A 20,000-nucleotide genomic window follows, 5' to 3' on the forward strand; every position below is an offset into this window, starting at 1 on the left:
GTTTGATTATTAGACAAATGTGAAATGTCTGTAGAATGTATCACAAAAATGCAGAAACATCACCTTATACCCTTATTTGAAAGTTTACAAAATCACTTTCTGTATTGTTTTTTACCATAAACGAATTTACTCTCATATATTCTCTCTCTATATTCAAATATAGCATATCTTCAAAACAACTTTCCCATCTCTACATTAACATTTTGATATACCGTAAAATTCAGACTATAAGGCGCTCCTTCTTTCACACGCTTTGAACTCTGTGGCCTATACAACTATGCGGATAATTTATACCGTAGGTTTTCACTGGCTAATGGCCTCTAGGGGCACTCTAGCAAGAAGCTCTCTCGCTCTGGCTCACTCGCTAAGTGCAAGCGCAGCAGCAGAGCCAGACGTGGAGGAAGACAGACACAGGTAAACCAGCTCACACAGAGAAATCAAGGACACAGGGCTCTACAGGGCTTCAAAATGCTGTTTCAGAACAATTTGACACCTATTTACGGAGAAATATGAAAAAATGAAATGTCTCGCCTTGCAATGAAATGAGAATTTTCTTGGCCGACCCAAACCCGACCCACGTGTACTTATAGACAGGTTCGCTCTATATATGTACATATATTTTTCCTTTGTAAATTTAGTTGGTGCGACTTATATTCAGGAGCGCTCAATAGTCAGATTTTACAGTATTGCCCACCTCTGCACATAATATTCCCCGGCCGGCGCCGTACCGCGTTTCCACAAAGGAGGAACTCATGAAACTGCGGAGAACAGTCGTCTTACCCGGAGATCGTCACGTTATCCCGTCGCAATACTGACCTAACCTAATACTGATGTGCAATTCTGTCGTATGTGCAATTACTGTGAAATTCATGTGCAGTCTATGTGCTGTCGTGACACATATTCATGTGCAATTACTGTCGGGATCACATGCAATGGTATTTATTTATTTATTTGTCTATGGGAGTTTTTATTTATTTATAGGAGATCTTCTACTGAAAGTGTTTTTCAGACTTCCTATAAGTGATCTGTTCTTCTGTATCTACCTCTGTATCTTCCTGCGTTGCACCAATGAAATTTCCCCATGTGGGACAATAAAGGAATATCTTATCTTATCTTATCTTAAACATGCTTACAATGCTAATCTTGTATCGAGGTTAGCGCTTTTCCTTTCATTGTCAGCAGCATTCGAAATCTCTCCTAGATCTGTGTTACAATTCATCCACATTAGCACTTTCTGGTTCGCATAAAGTCCATTTCAGAAACAAGCGGCCTATTGTTCAAGTTAAGGTGTCATAACTTATCTTAAAGACAGAGGAAGGAAGTGCATTGTATGGTGAAACACCCTGTGGTTGTTTTCTCAGTCTGAGAGGCGGGATAAGAGCGTCACAGTGCGAAGTGGCAGGCAGAGACGGATGAAATGTGGGTTAATGTGAGCGCGCTCCGAAGAGGCACCGACGGTGAAGCAAGCGCCAAGCCAAGGTCACGGGAGAGATAAGACTCAGCTGTATCTGCCTCAAGATACAGAGGAAGTTTGACCCCTCTCATCAGGCAGAAAGACAAGATTTCAACACAGAGACCTGACATGAAAAGAAATGTTGCAGCAGAAAATGTCACAATAAATAATCATATAGAAACTACCATTTGTCACTGAGACATAATCCCTAAAGCAGAATAATCACAGTAAAGTCCTTTTTAATGGACAATATTGATAAAAGCATGTTCTGCCTGCAATGAAAATATAGCAGGATAAAACACTTAAGTTGTTAGTTAGTGTCTATAATAGGGCTGCAACAATTAATCGACGAATCGTAATCATAAACGTTTAAAAAAATATATAAAAGTAATATTTCGATGATTGTTCTCTGGACCATGCAGATGGTAAAACAAATAAAAGACCTTTTTATCCCAAAGAAAGTGGCATTATTAAAGAAAAATGTCAAAAAAGCATAAGCTATTTCTGATTTTAATCAACAAATTAACTTTTTCAGAAATATTATCTATTACAAAGCTTTCGGACACAATGTTTTCACTATTATTTGGTTAAAAATGTATAAACAATAAAAATAATAATCTGACTTGTTGGACTAATCTAAAAATAATCGCTGACTACTAGTCGACTACTAAGATAATTGTTAGATGCAGCCCTAGTCTATAATGAGGCCTCTACTGCTCAAATGACTATAATTTACCAACTAAAAATGTACTCGTGATAATTGATGAGTATTTGTGCATGTCAAGACCAGGAAAGGACCAAAACTAAACAAGATCCAAGTGGCAAGACTTAATCCAGGACTAAATCACATTTTAAAACAGGCTTAATCCAGGATTTAAACAAGATTAAACCAGGATTAAATTAAAACTGCACGATCTGAACGTCCAATGTAAAGATAATAGCTGTAGCTTCCAACGCTTTAAAACAACGGCAACACAAAGACAACCTACACCGCCGTTTGAGAACACGTCCAGTATGAACTCAATCACACATTTCACACCGGGAATGTCTGTCGATTACGTCCGTTACGATTGGAAGGCCGTGCCCTAGTTTGAGGGATTATGGGTAATGGATTGAGACGGAACGCATTGTCATGACAGTGTTGGGAAATTGCTTTGGTACTTATCCTTCAGACATATATAGTTTATGTACATGTGCGGTGCAGCGATTTCTACGTGTTGTCATTATGTGAATGACTGTGCATCGCCATAGAAACAGTGCCGTGTTTAGAGTATCCTGTGCCGTGCAGTGGCCGAGCGGGCGGAGGAGTCATTGATCCTTTTGACAGGAAGCTGCTACGAAACGGGACTTACGGTAGACCTCAATATTTTACGTCCACATCGTATATGCAGCGTGGCTAAAGTTACACACGCATTACAATGTCGGTTCTACTGTTTCCATTTCTGTCTTTCGTTTGGAATTCAACACCAAACGAGTTGATTTGAAAATTTGAAAATGGCAGTTTATTAAATGAGTTAAGAAGATGTATACAATTAAAAGGGGATGTTTGGATTCGTTGGTTCATGTTTTTTTAAGTGTTGCAAAAAAAAAGGCAAACAGACCAGGGAGAATACAAGATAAGTAAAGAATAAAATCCAAGTCCAACATACTTTGTCCTTTGTTTATTGAATTTGCCTATTTTCAAATTGAGTACAGATGTGATTTGTTTCCCATTTTCCGTATGTTGATTGTGATGTCGGTCAAGTCTTTAATCATCAGTTTTTGTCATAAATTTGTCTGATAAGGCCTTCTTCAGAGGTATGTTCCAAAGATATCCATCCACTCTGTCCATGACGGGGGGTTTACTATTACTATCAAAAACAGTCTGCATTGCCTTAATTTGTGCCCAAATTTGCTAAACAGGACAGTCCCAAAACACGTGCTATGGTACGTTTTATGGCCGACACTGCTGTATTTTAGAGCGTGTCTCCTACACTTTGTCTCTGGAGCTGTGCCCAACAAAGATAGGAAGAAAAACATAAAAGCGAGCAGATAAACGGAGCACTTTTGGCTCCAATGTTAAAGGCAGCTCCACATCACTCTTATCTATCGCCAGAGCCACGGCAATTATTACTGTAAGCAAGCCTACAATAGGCTTCAGCACGTGACTGTGTCACTGTGAGGACAAGGCCTGTCTAAATGCAGTCAGACTTCTCTTATTCCAATGACAATGAGCTTTAAAACTGGACTAAAACGTTCTAAAACCTTTAACCAAGACCCCGATGTCTTTGCCCACAACCACAATCGAGAACACGCAAGATAATGACCTCAAAACACCCTTAAAAAAGCAACAGACAAGTTTTTCCACTGGGGTTTCAAAAGCTTTAGTTATATCTGAACAGAAACACCTTAAAACGCTTTGGTTTTGTCTGCAAATACTATAATCTCACTGCACATTCATTCACAGCATCCTCGACATACTGTACTTCCTGATGTCTCTCCTGGTCTGCGCTCAGGCCCCCAGTGCTTCCCTCATGTCCCATATAGTCAGATGTCAAAGTAAAGTGTAGTAAGAGGACTCCGGCTGTGGCCAAACAGAGCCGCTACCTGAAACCTGCACCACGACGAGAGGAGAGACGAACACGTGTAAAATCAGCTCCGCTTGCACCGGAGCCCAGCAGAGTTTTAACACAGACCAAACAGGAAAAGTATTATCTTCATACAGCCGTACAGTCTTATCTCGAACAACATTTCAATGGACGAGACTATATTACAATTATTACTAAATTACAGGTTTACAGACTAATTACAGGAAATATTTAAGTAAAGTTATTTGTTGTCGCTGCCTTAAATATCTGTCTGAAAGGAGTACTTCTTACGCTAAACAACCAGGAAGTGTTCATCGAAGTGTAGTAGACAAATGAAAAGCAGTGAGTATTGCACCTCAGTTGTCCCGAGACGCAGATATCCTTTAAAACCAGTGTTAAAAGTTGACTAAAGTGAAGTTTTGATCATACAGAATGACAAAATGCATTGGAATTTCAAGTTTGCAGTGTCGCTTAACTTCAGAATACAATTGTCCTTTGAATAATTCACCCTTTCATCGCAGCAGACTCGGTTCATCATGATTTAATGTTGTTTCAAAGTATCACGAAACACAAACCGAGTCGCCAGATTCTTGTTGGAGAAACTGAAGAAGCTGCTAGGATGAGTGGCGAATCGTATTCACTCTTTAGTAGCATTTAGTTGACAGAATTCAAGTTTCTTTTACGGTGGAACCTACTTGGGCGACCGAGGCTGGCATATTTGTCATTTTGCATTTGTATTTGTCATTTCAAGTTGATCAGATGCTTGCGCCCTCTGTTGGTCAACGTGCGCCGGTGTCTCAAAGTACGCAGAGGAAACCTTCACAGACGAGCAAATTCCACAAAGAAAAGAAAGTCCTTTTCTTATCCACAAAACAAACCCGTGACATTTTGCTTTGAGGCGATTGTCGAAAGTTGTGCCACAGCAAAAACTTAAAAAATAAACAGTGCAAAGAATCAACAAGGCATTTTAGACCAAAGAGCTGCTTCTTTGAACTTGTGAAAGCGGCTCATGAAATTATAGCGATATCACAAAATATTACAAAATTGCCAATATTGTTACATCGTCTTTTCCAGACATCAAAGAAATCATGACGAGCTGCACGCCATTTACATTTACGGCGCGCTGCATCAGTCTAACCTTCACACACGCCGACCGCTGCAGACGAGGTTTACAGCTGTTTACACTTTCAGCCGTCACAAATAGGACAATATCAAACTCATATTGCTGTATTTCCCGCCCAACGACAAGGGGGAAAAAAGTAATCAAACAAGGGATTGACCATCTGAATGTTCTCCTGTTTTGATCAATAGTCTTAACGTCTTTTTTCGTGCAAACTATCCACGGTTATACAGCAAAGGGAACGTTGTCCATTGATGTTTAAGTCTGGTGTTGAATCGGTTTTTACTTTGCACCAGCTGCTGCTTCACATTTCCACGTTTCCCCAAAGGTACGACTAAAGTTTTCCTCACTCAGCCCAATCTCCCTGGCCCCACCGCAACCTTTACGAGGCTCCTGGAAAGACACTGTCGCCGCACAGTTCGATAACACTCTTGTCGTTATAATAGACGAAGGAGGAGACGAAGGCATTTGTGATTATTCAGGTCACAACACAATCGTGACAACTAAATGGTCAAAATTATAAGCATTTTCAGCAAAGATTAGTCATTTTAAAGGCGCAATGGACGATTTTTCGTCTTTCTCCGTCTTCATTTTGCCCCGTACACTGAGGGAACTATATTATGATAGATCAATGCGCTTAGGCACGCGGAAACGTGGGGACGAGCCTGACGCGGCTACAGGTGAGCGATAGGTGCGTTTTATGATTGATACGTGGCAGGACTAATCGGCAGTCCACGCCACGAGGAAACAAGACCTAGATTTGGGCCAAAAAAATCGTTCGTGCCGTGTTATTATTATTACCGTATTTTCCAAAGTATAAGTCGCACCGGAATATAAGTCGCACCAGCAAAAAAATGCATAATAGAGAAGAAAAGACATATAAGTCGCACCCCAGCCAAAACTATGAAAAAAGGTGCAACTTATAGTCTGGAAAATACGGTATAAAGAATGTCACTCACCGTAAACCGTCCCTGACCATGTTATAAGATTCACGCATTTGAAACCAGGTCGGAACTTGCTTTATCTCTGAAATACTGTTTATAGTGTGAAAATCTGTCGCGTTAAAAAGACGAGGACGGAAAGAGCTTTTCACTGACCTGAGTTGTATTTGCTATTTCTGTCACACTCTCGGGATGTGACCGTGTTGGCCTGAAGCAACTATTTCATTTATAGTCAGACAAGAGAAAACACCTGCTCTTGTGTTGTATTATGTCACGCAATGAGGATGTTACCAAATACTGTGTTTTTAAAATGTATTCTGTTACATGGGCCGATCAGAGGACAGGATTCTGAACTCTACTTTCACCTGGAGTTTTATTATATTATAGTGTGAAAACGTGACATGGGATTAAAAATAGCTTTATGTCTGTTTCACCGTTTGTTACGCTTTAATTTATCACTAAATAATCACTTCATTTTTATTTTTCTCACTAATATGTTACAGTTAGAAGCCTAAATACATTCTGCCATGTGTTTTTTCTTTGACCTAATGAAAGACTTTAACGCTAAGGGATTTTGTCAGTACCGTAATTTCCGGACTATAAGGCGCACCAACCAAAAAATGCATAACAGAGAAGAAAAAAACAATATATAAGTAAGTAATACATATATAAGTTGCACTGGAGTATAAAATGCAGTTGCAAGTGTGAAAATAACAAATAATATCACATATAAGTCGCTCCGGAGTATAAGTATATAAGTATAAATATAAGTATAAGTCAAAACTATGAAATCTGCGACTTATAGTCCGGAAAATACAGTAATTCTGAGCACGTATTTCCAGTACATGTATTCCGTTACTTCCCAAGAACGCTGGCAAGTTTCCTACAATCCCAAAAAGTCGTGCTACGTTTCCAGTTATTTTACCGTCTGTTGCTTCAGCGTGAGAAACAACAAGTGTAATTTCTCCTTTCCGTTTGTAGACGCAGACCGGGATCACGTTTTAATATTCCCCATCGTACACATCGATATACATTTAAACACAATCAATGCTTTCCCTTTCGTTGCGGTTACAGAGACTGATTTAAATACACCTTGTTGTCTCTACGGTCGCTCTCATCGATTTAGCCTCAGCTCGAGCGTCGGTCTTAAGTCGGCGTTCGGACGAAACAACGTTAAGTCAAAGTGTCTCTTGAGTTTTAGTGAATCACATCCACTTTGTTACTGGGCTGATATCCTGTTTCATCTCTCTCTCTCTTTCTTTCTCTCTCTTTCTACGACCACACGACTTTGTGTCCGGACCTTGTGACTCGACCACTTCCTGACAACTTCCTGGTAAGCGCCACGTCATATTTGTCATATATCTTTAATCCATTTGGGTGATTGCTGACGTTTTCTCACATTTTGGGCTCTCAGCGCCGGCTCCAGGGCGAAACCAGCCGCTGAAACGCGAGCGGCCCAAATGGAAAAGCGACTACCCGATGACGGAGGGGCAGCTGCGCAGTAAGAGAGATGAATTCTGGGACACGGCGCCGGCGTTTGACGGGCGCAAGGAGATCTGGGACGCCCTCCGAGCCGCGGCCAGCGCCTTCGAGGGCAACGACCACCCGCTGGCTCAGGCCATCCTGGACGGAGCCAGCATCACTCTGCCCCACGGTAACGTCGCCATAGTAACTGTATCCAAACACAATACGCAATATACCACACCGTAAGCCGTTGAGTTGAATGTTTTTCTAATTATTACGTGGCTTGGTCGGATACTATCTGTGGTAAATATAGTTACAGTCGTGTGTGATATTGACAAAAAATACAGAATTTTGATAACAATATTCTTTATTATTTTAACAATGCATCAGGAATGTGCTCAAATGTGCCTATAAATGTCTTAATGAGGTTCAAGTATGGGACAAACCCTAAAAAGAAACCACAAAAGGCAGAAATATCACTTTATATCCTTTGTTTGTGAGTCCTTTTTTTGTACTTCTTTATGTTTTTAGTAAATATTAGACAGAAGTTACACTCGATATTCTAATTCTGCATACCTCAAAAACAACAAATGTAATATTATTCATTTTTGACAAATCGTCCACTTCTAAATACAGTATATATGTTTTAACAGCAGTCAAGGAGAAGTTTGTGGGGAAAAGAGTTTAAAATAAGCAACAATATTCTTACTCGCTTGCTATAAATATAGTTGATTTACAAACAATACTAAATCCCGTTCCCGAGGTGATCCGTAACTTAGATTATTCCTTCATTTGGTGCAAAAGAACGTGTGGTAAATATTTATCATAGTTTTACATCGATAAAGCTGTAGTTTGGGAAGGAAAACAACACATAACGTATGCATACTCTGACCATAGACAATCATTTAACAAAAAAAGGAGTTATCCTTCGTGGACACTCAATCATGCAGCGTTCCGTTTGTCCTCGGAGGCCGGGACTTGGACAGTTTTCACCGATTACTTCTTATGTAGATATTAAAGACTCAGAACAAGCAATACAAACCAGGAAAGCGCTCCAATCAGCCAAAAGGCGGGCGGATCCAGTCACGTTCATGTATTAACCCGGACAGGTTTTTTATTACTTTTACAGTCCATAAAAGTACATTTTTTTTGCTTTTGTTGAAGTTTGCGCCGTGTTGACGTTAGCAACATTAGCTCAACGACAGGAGCAGATTCACAGAGGAGCTAAATGTCAAATAAAGCAAAGAACTGTGAACCTGTCGGACGTTAAACTTCATCCGGATGCAGGGCGGCCATGTTGGACTGTCTAACTCGGATAAACTCCGGGTTCTGAAATGTTTCCCGAGGACGACTGGAACGCAGCCTCACCTCCCTGTTTACATCTGAATATTCTGGTTATCTAGACCGGTAACCATGGCAACGATGGCACAGATATGGCAAGGTGCTAAACATACCTGCTAACTCACGGCTTTTTAGCACACGTTTTTAGCTCGCACGGAAAATATGCAGTTAGATAAGAGCATGAGGCGGAAGAGCAGAGTCACAGCTGCAGGAAAAGAGGTTTTTAACTGTGGAAAAGAGTCTGAGAGCGACACGTACCTCCACAGAATTCAGTTTGCAGTTAAAAGAGTGCTACGTTGACAAGTAGATGACTTTTTTGCATCATAATGATAATATAATTCAAATAATAAGGGCCTGTTTGTTGACTTTGCACATGCTCAGTACAGCAGCCGTTTGAGCAGTCTGGATACTGCGTTTACATGTCACAGTATTCTGGATATCGGAGTAGCCCGGTGACAAAACTGATGACCCAGTGAGTCATAACCGGATTATTGAAACCAGGATATGGTGTTTACGCAGTCGACACATAAAACCAAAGACTCAATAACCGGGTTATTCGTGCTCATGGAAACACACTCAAGGATTATTTGCCAAATCAGAACTACTGTGTAATTGATGTAGTTTGCAGTATGGTTGCCAGGTAACAGCGGTGGAATGACCTCTTCCTCTGTCACATCTGCCGCTCTTGTCCAAACAGGAAGTACAATAGGCATAGCATCAAATCTTAAACATAATCAAATTGTTACTGTGTTTTAGTGACGTGTGCTATCTATGACGAGTGTTTGATGATACGCAGTTGTATTTTAGTTGCGTACTGACTGACCCTGATGTATGTAATGTAATACTTTCTAGTCTGCTACATTTCTAAAAACGTTCTTGTGCTTGTTACTTCTGTGGAGGAGTTTCCCGCAGCTTTTGTCCCATTTCCCGCTCACTCCAGAGACTTTGTGCAGATGTTACAAACTCACAGCAGAAATAAAAGTTTGGCCCCTTCTTTTCTCTTGTGGCAGTGTGGGGGATGTGAGTCAACTGTGGTGACTAGCTTTAATATATTTCAGAGGCTTAGTCCAGAGTTGTCTTCTTCCTGCTTTTGTTTTTGAGGTAAATATACAATTTTTTTCCGAACGTGTCTCGTTTGAGTTTGATAAAAATGTTCACATCATTTCATTAACTTTCATTCATGCAGAGGAAACCAGCTGAGAGACCAAAAAAAACATTCACAGTTGACAGAAAATGCAATAAAACACATGTAGAAGTCAGTTAAAGCATGTACTATTCATACTTCTTTCACAAGACGTTTAAAATCGCCACAGGAGGAAGTTTGCAAAGTTTAAGAATATATATATATATATATTTGTTTTGTATTTTGTTCCAACTGTGAGGACGAGAAAATGAAATGGCAGTTTTACCCAAGTCTAAAGTCAAGTATAAAGTTATCTCGTGCACGTGTTTTACCATCTATTGGCTTAATTATTTCATTTTTCAGTTTGTTTAAGACGGACATATAATTGGCGTCTTGTCTTTTGAAGAAACCTATTTTATTGTATTATTGTTGAAGCCCCAAAGTTACATTCACAACACTCATAACAAAGTACGTTTCTACTGTGAATACTCCTGCACTTTAACTCCAGGAACAATTTGGTGGAGCCACTTTTCCCTGAACTGGACGTGTTATTAGAGCTGGTGTATCTGTATTTTTACTCCAGCGATGAAATGCAGCACTTTGACCACGTCTGTGCCACAAAAACAAGCCCCGTATCTGTTTTTGTGCGGTGAAAGAACTCTTTGCAGCTCACACAAAAGTAAATCACAGTAAATCACCCAAAAAATAATAATAATTGTGTCTATGAAACAAACTCCATCGCTTCACAAAAGAAAGCTGTTGCCTTGCTGTGTCGTGATTGTCAACCGAAAGTTAGCCTTTTCTGCAACTAAAGTACAATACAACACAATGGCATCCGATATAAGAACAGAATAATGTAAAAATGTATACCGTATTTTCCGCACTATAAGGCGCACCGGACTATAAGGCGCATTAAGCGAAACAAAACACGTACCACACAAAATCGCTTCGAGCTCAGTAAGCACAGCCAGAATTAATCGTTTTAGTCGTTTTTTGAGAAAATGAAAGGCTTTTAAGTGCGCCTTATAGTGCGGAAAATACGGTAATACTCTCGCATACCGTACTGCATCCAGTTTTGTCTTACGATTTCCAATATTTTGAACGTATCCAGTTGCACATTTAAATGCCCGGCAGACCATTTGTTCCGTGCTTGTTTACGGATAGATCTGGAGTGTAGAGGAAGTGCAGTCTCTTGTGAAGTCTGAAACAGGAAGTACATTGTTTCGGACATGTTTGTTTCTCTGGTTACCCCCCAGGAGACCGAAGGTTCGCTAGTCCGAAGGTTCACAAGTCCGAAGGTTCACAAGTCCGAAGGTTTTAAAGGTTCACTGGTCCGAAGGTTCACTGGTCCGAAGGTTCACAAGTCTGAAGGTTCACAAGTCCGAAGATTTTAAAGGTTCACTGGTCCGAAGGTTCACAAGTCTGAAGGTTCACAAGTCCGAAGATTTTAAAGGTTCACTGGTCCGAAGGTTCACTGGTCCGAAGGTTCGCTAGTCCGAAAGTTCCTCATAGGCTAAAGTGAAGGTGCAGACGGCATCGGGATGTTGTCAGTCTATAAAATGCGCACGAAGCACGAAGACACGCGCTGGGGCTCGTCACAACGTTGTGCACCAGCTGCTACAGGAGGCACCGCAAGTTGTACTGTGTATGTGAAAATAACAAGGGAACATTTCGAATCCTCTGCTTTATGCCCTCATTTGATCATAAGAAAAATGCGTGAACAGAATCCTCCGTTCTATGCCTTCATTTGATCATAAGTATAGAAATGATATATGTATATATAGAAACGCGTGATCCGATCACCGTAGGATTGGTAGTCAAAAAGGAAATTCAGCTGGCCAAGACGAGAGTGTCTACAGAGCCGCGGCGCGCGGCCGAAACTGCTGGGCTATTTGAGTTAATTCATTCATTAATAATACGATAAGGAGCTCAGGCTATGCACAGAAACAAGTTGGCTCTGGAAAATACGTGAGTTTAATCATAAAAAGTGCATCAACACTAGAAAAGTCCAAAAAGCAGTGTGTGGGGCAAAGGGAGGCGAGGAGAGCCCGCTGCACGGAGACACAGCTTTGGTGAGAGAGCCGCGAGTAGAGCCCGCTGCGCAGACTCACACCTTCGGACTCGTGAACCTTCGGACTAATGAACCTTCGGACTCGCGAACCTTCGGATTAATGAACCTTCGGACTTGTGAACCTTAAAATTTCGGTGAAATTTTTAAAATTTCAGTGAAATTTCGGACCCGTGAACCTTCGGACATGTGAACCTTAAAATTTCGGTATTTTCGGACTCGTGAACCTTCGGACCAGTAAACCTTCGGACTCGTAGGCAGCCACCGTTTCTCTGCTTGGACCTGCTAATGCCGCTTGAATCAGTTGGTTTGTGAGTCTCCAGGTTGAACCGCACTAAAGGCCTAAAGTTCACATGATATTAAGTGAGAATCCATGTTTTTCAAGGTTTTTATTTACACCTGGAGTTGAATAAACGCGAGATTGATGAGTTTCGCGCCACTTTACGGACTGAGACGGTTACGCTGGGCACCTTTGAGTTAGTTTTAGGGCTCGAACTGATTCGTCTACATGAGAGCTGAGGACGGCGGAAGAAAGAAGGGTCTGTCAGAAAAAAAAGGCACTCAGGGCTTTCAGTGTGAATCGATAAAACTGCGGAGGCTCCTCTCAGTAATTATCTGCCCGTTTGTCCTGTGCTCGGTGGAAGTGCGTCACTCTGTTCTCATTATCGTGGCGCATTCTGGGGCAAAGAGCACGGCGCATTGAGAGCGGCGCGGACCGTAAACAGCAGCGTGAAGTGAAAATGCACCGCGCAATTGGCCAAAAAAGGACACGCCCATGCAGCTCTTTCAGTTCTGATGCTGTGAGTTGATATTTTGGTTTTGAGTATCGGCAGAAATCAACCGATACTAAGTGACTTTCCTTAAATCTAGTTGGTCGTGTTATCAAAACTCCCAGAATGCTGCAGGTAGTTAATCGGCTGATGATATTATGTATACACCTGTCATAGTGACTTTATAACAGCAAATGAGCTCAAATTAAATGTGTGGATTGTAAAATAAACTCGGATTTCTGGACATTCTGGGCTTTAAAAATGTCCATAATTACCTCATCCTGACAGCGATATCACATCAGTATCAGAAGATTCAGAATCAATGACGTTTCCCAGTATCTGCACAGGTATCGGTATCGGTATTGATATCGGCGCACCAGGAATAACACAAACATTTAGGTTAAAGTGCCTCTGACAGGTCGGACGACTCATTGAACTAAAACGCAGTTAAGATAAATGTATTCTGAATTAAGCTAAAAAATTATATAAACATGTTACTAGGAAATTACCCAGCAAACACTGGGCAAACACACATCTAACCATTTTTTAAAATTTGACCCAAAAAATAATATGAGAGCAACTTTATTTTGTTGAATTACTGTGTAGCGGGTCAAAAGAGTGGTTTCGTTGTATAAATAATGCATAAACTTTGACTGGAATGAGTGTCCCTGGTGTGATGTCACTTCCTGTCACAGATTTTTCAGTATTTTTCTCCCCGACTACCTGCTCGATTGGTGCAAAACTATCATTTGTATGTTCAACAGGTATAAATAAACAAGTCAAAATTAGAAAATCGTAAAAACATGTCAATACGCCCTTTAATGTGGCGTTTTTCACCGAGCTCTTTATGAACGCCCACACCACGACTACAACATGAAACTGCAGATATCCTTCCTCCATTTGACCGGTTCCACTGTTGGAGGGTCACTCAGCAATCTTTAATACGTTTCGATTTATCCCCCAAAACTATAACATTAATTTAGGTTTGAATAAAACTGTATTAACCTATTATCGCCTTCCACAAGTCACTGCACGTATATATTGAACATACCTCGTCGCTCTATATCTTGCTGTGAGCTGTTTCTGTCGTTCTTTCGTGCTGAATCGGCGTTCTCGACTTGGTGCGTGTCAAAGTGAAGTGGACCGCGCCGCGTAAAGAACACGTCAAACTGTGTTACGTGCAGTGCCGCGCCAATTCAGCAGATTCAAAATGGCCGTGATGGCTGCCGCTCTCTCCGACAGAACGGTGCGAGCGCAGGAGAGTGAGGGGACTTCAATATTTCACTAGTTCACGTGTGGCTGAAGGAAAATGAAAATCAACCGCAGCAAAATGGCAAAAATGCTCATGCAACATTACACAATTGACTAATTTCACTTTTATGTATACTTTTTTGACACAATAATAAATAAGGCGTTATCTCCCGCAGCTGAAATCAGGGCTAATTTACAGATAATAACAAGAAATATGGCAAAATTAAGAAAATATTGCCATGATTCATACATAGTGTTTGCTCATCTTAATGTATAAACTTCAATGTCTTAAACTCACTTTAGTTGGGGCTGGCGTAAAACTTAGGTTACTGCAGAAAAATGCAAAACATGTCGAGAAATAGCGGCGATTGCAGGGGCAGATGGCACAGATTGGCAGTCTTGCTTCCATCAGTCGTACCTCAGGGCAGCTGTGGCTACTTTCTTAGTCTTAGGACCACAGAGTGAGGGGTGAAAGAGTAAGTCTGTAAAGTGAAAAGTGTAAGGCATTTTTTGGGTATTTATCACTGTTCAAAGGTTTGTCTTGTTAACATTCATGAAATCACACTCATATTTTAGTACCGTATTTTCTGCACTATAAGGGGCACTGGATTATAAGGCGCACTGTCTATGAATGGTCTATTTTCGATCATTTTTCATATTAAAGGCGCATTAAGCGAAACAAAACGTGCACCACACAAAATGGCTTCGAGGTCAGTAAGCACAACCAGAATTAATCTACATATAAGGCGCACTGGATTATAAGGCGCACTGTTGTTTTTTGAGAAAATTGAAGGATTTTAAGTGCGCCTTATAGTGCGGAAAATACGGTAAATAAAACAAAAACTACATTTTTGATATTTGTACACAGTTTTGCCATTTCCTTTTGCCTGGGATCAAGAATACACACTAATACTTGACGAAGCTGTGTCTCGGATCACTGCGTTTATCTCCCGGAGTTCAGACGTGTGATTGACAGGGGAATTAGCCAATCAGGGACATGCAGCACAGCTAACAGAAGAACATCACAGGGGACTGAGAAACGTCGATAATCTGAGGCGAGAGAAGTTTGACGCTGCGCTCATTTGCTTCCCGCACGTCGCTGGTCGAGTGGATAGTTTGCTGCGGTGTCCCTCCCAGTCTCATCCCCATTCCACGCCCTCCACTGTCCTGTCTGACAAGTCTGATGGAGGCGTCTGATCGCACAGTTTTGTCGGGGCTCGAGGCGTGAGTGCGGCAGTCGTATTATCGAGATATTATCCCGGATTCGCCTGACAAATACCGGCCGACGAGTGACATGAGTGAAAATACCGATAATCACAGTCACATGGGTCTCTGTGTTATGGAAACAAATGGCGCGTGCGCGTGTTGATTCAGCTCGGCGGCGGATTCCCGGAGCCTCGAGTCACCGCGTCTCTCCATCGCTCTGCGTTTCAGATCGCAGCCAGACAGGAAACTTTTAACATTTTATGAGCGCGGTCCAGCGCCACGCCCCGGCTCGAGCTCTCTCTCCGGGCGAAAGCAGCCAAGCGTCGCCATTTCACAAGCGCACGCATCGTCGGACACGCCAGATACACGGGGGGGGGGGGGGGGGCGTTTTCTCATGGGTCAAAGAGTGAGTTTGTGTGATTTGGTTGGCGGCGCTCGGGGACGGTTCGAGTGCCGAGATGTCACTTCAAATGTATCTGGAGCCACTGAGTTTGTTCTGTTCAACGTGTGGTCTTTGTACCATCGGAGGAGACTGTACTGTGTATAGTACTTCATTTACCTGAGACTGTGTACTCCTGTGTACTACTACTGTGCCACCAGTTGGAAAAGTGAGGAGATAACAAAAAAATTATTTAAAGTGCAATATTATTCTATTCAGGTGGAGAGTAGCTGCTGAAATGTTCCACAGTTTGGCATTCATCTTTTTTTTTTTTTTTTTTTTTTTTTTTTCATTAGAACATAGAACAACAAAAACCAAACAACAACAGCAACAGAAGTAAAATGAATGAAGTAAAAACACAAGCAAAACAGGAAATAGAGAAATAAATCAAAATAAACACACAGAGCGAGCTGGACATTAGTCAAAGGAGCAAAAGTTAAAAATAGAAAAGTGGAAAAGAAAAAAATATATATTTTATACATCAACTCACATTATGTTTAACTAAAAAAAATGTAAAAAACGTCTTACTGTGAGCGGAATCGGTTCTCCACAGATCTGACTTGTAACTTGATCATCACCCTTAACATTTGAATTTTGATGCCAATTTTTAGTAGAACTTAATTTACTGGAATACAAAAGATATCAAAAAGGCCATGAACATTTTTTTTTTTTTTTTTTTGGTAGCTTTTATGGCAACAAAATGAAGCAAGACATTTAAACCAGACTCTAGCTAGTTTCCAGATTTATATGCACTAAATATGTGATTTTTTTCAATTTTTAAACACACAATTTAAATATTTTTACATTTGTTTAAAAAAAAATCTCAATAATTACAGTAAACTAAAGATAAACGTTTTAAATTGACACCCTTGAATGTAAGATTTTCCCTGACCTTTAAATAGTAATTCCAAAGTGGAAAAACACAGTATTTTTCACTTTGGAATTACAATTTAAAGGTCATCGGAGACTGTGATAGAACAAGTAGGATGACATTACACGTTGTCATGGCCACCTGAAAGATAAATCAGAATAACAATGTTTTTTTACAAAGAATTGTGGTTTTTTTTTGTACAGAAAATACAAAATTAAGTTCCTTCAATGTGTGTAATGCAGTTTTGTATTTGGACTGAAGCGTTGTATCTCGTCTCATCACTGAGCTTTGTATTAAAAGCACAACGACTCCACCTGCTGTCCTCTGCGCGGCCTTGAACAACAATATGACAGAGAAGAATATAAGAATAACCACCATCCAAGTGCGTTATGTCTCAAACAAACAGACTCAAGCAGACGGACATTTTTGAGCCCGTTTTCCCCCCTTGTTCTTCCATAATCGCGTGTAACTGAGGTCATTTGAACAGCTGGAAGCGTTTACCATTCTGCAGAGCGAAGGTAAACGCCGAGCTGGAGTCGACGGGGAAAAGGACCAGGAAAGGCGTTCAGGTTTGGGGTAAAATGGTGTTAGCGTCCAACAGCATTCAGCATTTTTAACGTTTTGCAAAATGTAACTCGCGAAATGAACACAATGACTCATAAAGAAGAGGTTTGCTGGATTGTGGATGTTTTGGGAGGATGTTTGGGTTGGATTTGACGGACAAAAATAAGAGAAAAGAGACGTTTTTAAGTGGCACATTTAAGGTGGAAACGCCCTGTATATATAGAGATCTTTTATTATTTAAAAGTGGGAGAAAAGCAAAAAAAATCACATCCGTTGTTGGAACCTGATCATGATATTGATTCTGTCACAATTGGGGATTTTTACGATATTATATTTTAGTGTTACAATTAGTGTGAGAAGAAAAACACAATTATTCACGATTATTTAGACCGAACAACAGTGAAATCTTTAATTCCTGTGGTTTAACATGTTACTATTCCTCTAGTTTGTGACCGGTTTTACACAATTAAACTTCCGGAAAGATAAAATAAAGTAAAATTTGACACAAACATCCAGTTAAAAATTGTTATTTACATTTAGATCTATTTTTTTAACGATAGATTGAACTAAAAGACTTCATTTTGCTTCTTAAACCATCACGATTATTATTTTTTTGCTCTCACGCTTCTATTGTGACCTGAAATCCAACAAATCCATCTACTTTATATCCTATTTAGCACATTTTAAGTGGACAGATTTCCTGCAGAATAAGGCAAATGGGAGGCGTTTGTGGGGGAAAAGTCTTAGATTGAGTTGACACAAACATAAAAACACTGCATCACGTTCAAATACAATATGCAGGATGAGCAAGGATTCAAAAATAGGCATTAAATCTAAATGTTTGACTGCGATATTAAGCTCTAAAATGTAAACGACATACAGTTCGAGCGGGAAAAGCGGACAGACTCGGGCTGTAACGGCGTTTTGTGGTCGAGAGCTTGACATTGACGCTTTCTTTCCGGACTTAAAGCTTGTTCAGGCCAAAGAAAGTGAAGTTTAGTTTTAATGAATGATCTTGTGCTGCATGTGCCTCCCCCTGCTGGTTCAAAACAGCACTGCAGCCTGTCCCGACACGATTTTGACAGGGACATTTGAAGTTACAGAGATGAAAAACGCATATTATTACATGTCATGACAAACATATTATATTTTCCTTTCCGATTGACATTTGTGATTCATTTTTTTGTCATATTGCCTTGTCCTGTGTCAGCGTGTGGGCTTCAGAACCATAAACATAAACCAGTTTTATTAGTGCAGTCGGTGTTGTTGGGATGTGGCCTTACTAAAGGGCAAGTTGTTTTTGTTTTTAAGCTCCATAATGAATAACCCGCTGCTGAACAAAGGGAGGGAATGCTTCTAAAGGTTCATGTGCATTTTCCACGCCTCCGAAAATATAAAAACATCAGCGTTTTGTCATCCCAATACAGCCGTGCACAAGTATTACCATCATTTTTTGATAAACGTAATACATATATTAAGGCTAAAAGGTTGAATTAGGTGTATTTACTTTGAAATGATGAGCTACTGACGTGATTTGTCAAGTCAAGAAAAGGCTAAAGAAAGAAAACAACGAAATTCTATTATACGTGCGAGTTTATTACATGGAATAATCTCTTTTCATATTTGTTTGAGACAGAGTTACAGTTGCACATTAAAAAATACATTTGGTAGCTATGAATTAAGACATGTCTGAGAAACAAAAGACCACCAGTGTAACTCGAGTGGGGGGGAGAACTTGAGGGTTAAAGTGCGTAAAGAAACGGCTCTTTAATTCATTTTTAGTTAACCCGGCCTTTGACCACAGACCGGAGCGAGAGCGCGAGACATTTCACACTTGAACAGTCTCAGGTGATCGCGCTGGCCTTTCAGTTTATTACTCACTCTTTATCATATTGTTTCATCATATTCTACCTGACAGTTTGTATTGGGAAGTGAAATCTAAACTAGGAGCCGAGACGACCTCGCTGACACTGCACCGGCTCTGAAGCAAAGCTCTAACGGTTAAATGTGACGCGTTTAGATCTCAAAACAGAACAAAATCCATCAAAACCTTTTACAAATATCAATAATGTTTTGTCTATTTGTTTTTGTTTATTCCAAGTTATTTTCTTTGTCTGTTTAGCCATTAATTACATACGATTAATGATACTAAATTCAAAACCGCTTTTAATCACTTTATTGCATTGCTGAGTCTAGACCAGTGTAATGTCTGTTCGGAGCTGTTTCCATTGAAAACCATGTGACTTTATTAGTCCTTTGTCCTGTCTATAATGTGGCGTTTAAAAAGGAACCATGCGTGGGTGCTCGGGAGCCCCCTTCACTGCTGCTGTGTGCGGTTTCTTCTTCTCTGGACTGTGACCTCTGCTCCACTTCACTCTGACTCCGTGACTTTCTCTGACTCTGATCCTTTGAGAACATTCAGCAGCTTTAGCTTTCACCTTGAACTGAAACTCATGATATAATGAGTTTTGTGGGAAGATGATTTAAGATTCTCGTTTTCAGCCAAACCACAAAACAAAACTGCTATTTAATTGTCTTAATGGCTTTGTCACTCAAGAAAATGTAGATTTGTGACTTGACAAGTTTCCTTTCTGATTCAAATGTACGGTATTCTCTTTATCTATTTATCTGATGATAAAGTTTATAGCAACAAGGAGCCATAACTCAGTCGACTAGTCAAACAATGATTTACTTCTTCCCATTCCTTTTTGTAATTTATTAGTTTATTTGAAGTACTATGTTCTTTATCAAAATCATAATTAAGTTGCCCTTTAAAGTATATTGTTTATTTTTATTTTATTAATAAGTTATTTTTCTATCTT

The 20,000-nt window shown here is 40.3% G+C and overlaps 1 protein-coding gene across 2 annotated transcripts in view; it reads left to right on the plus strand.

The window, feature by feature from the left end:
* ubtd2 (ubiquitin domain containing 2) overlaps window positions 1-20,000 on the plus strand; it is a 23,904-nt gene that overhangs the window by 2,281 nt on the left and 1,623 nt on the right. For both annotated transcript variants that reach the window (XM_072445767.1, XM_072445766.1), the window contains exon 2: window positions 7,508-7,735. In XM_072445767.1, the coding sequence (XP_072301868.1) occupies window positions 7,508-7,735 (228 nt within the window). The remainder of the gene's footprint in view (window positions 1-7,507; window positions 7,736-20,000) is intronic.

The sequence above is a fragment of the Eucyclogobius newberryi genome, unplaced genomic scaffold (genome assembly GCF_026437365.1).
Source record: "Eucyclogobius newberryi isolate DKJ021-1_F unplaced genomic scaffold, fEucNew1.0.hap1 SCAF_15, whole genome shotgun sequence".
In the NCBI taxonomy this organism is placed as follows: domain Eukaryota; kingdom Metazoa; phylum Chordata; class Actinopteri; order Gobiiformes; family Gobiidae; genus Eucyclogobius; species Eucyclogobius newberryi.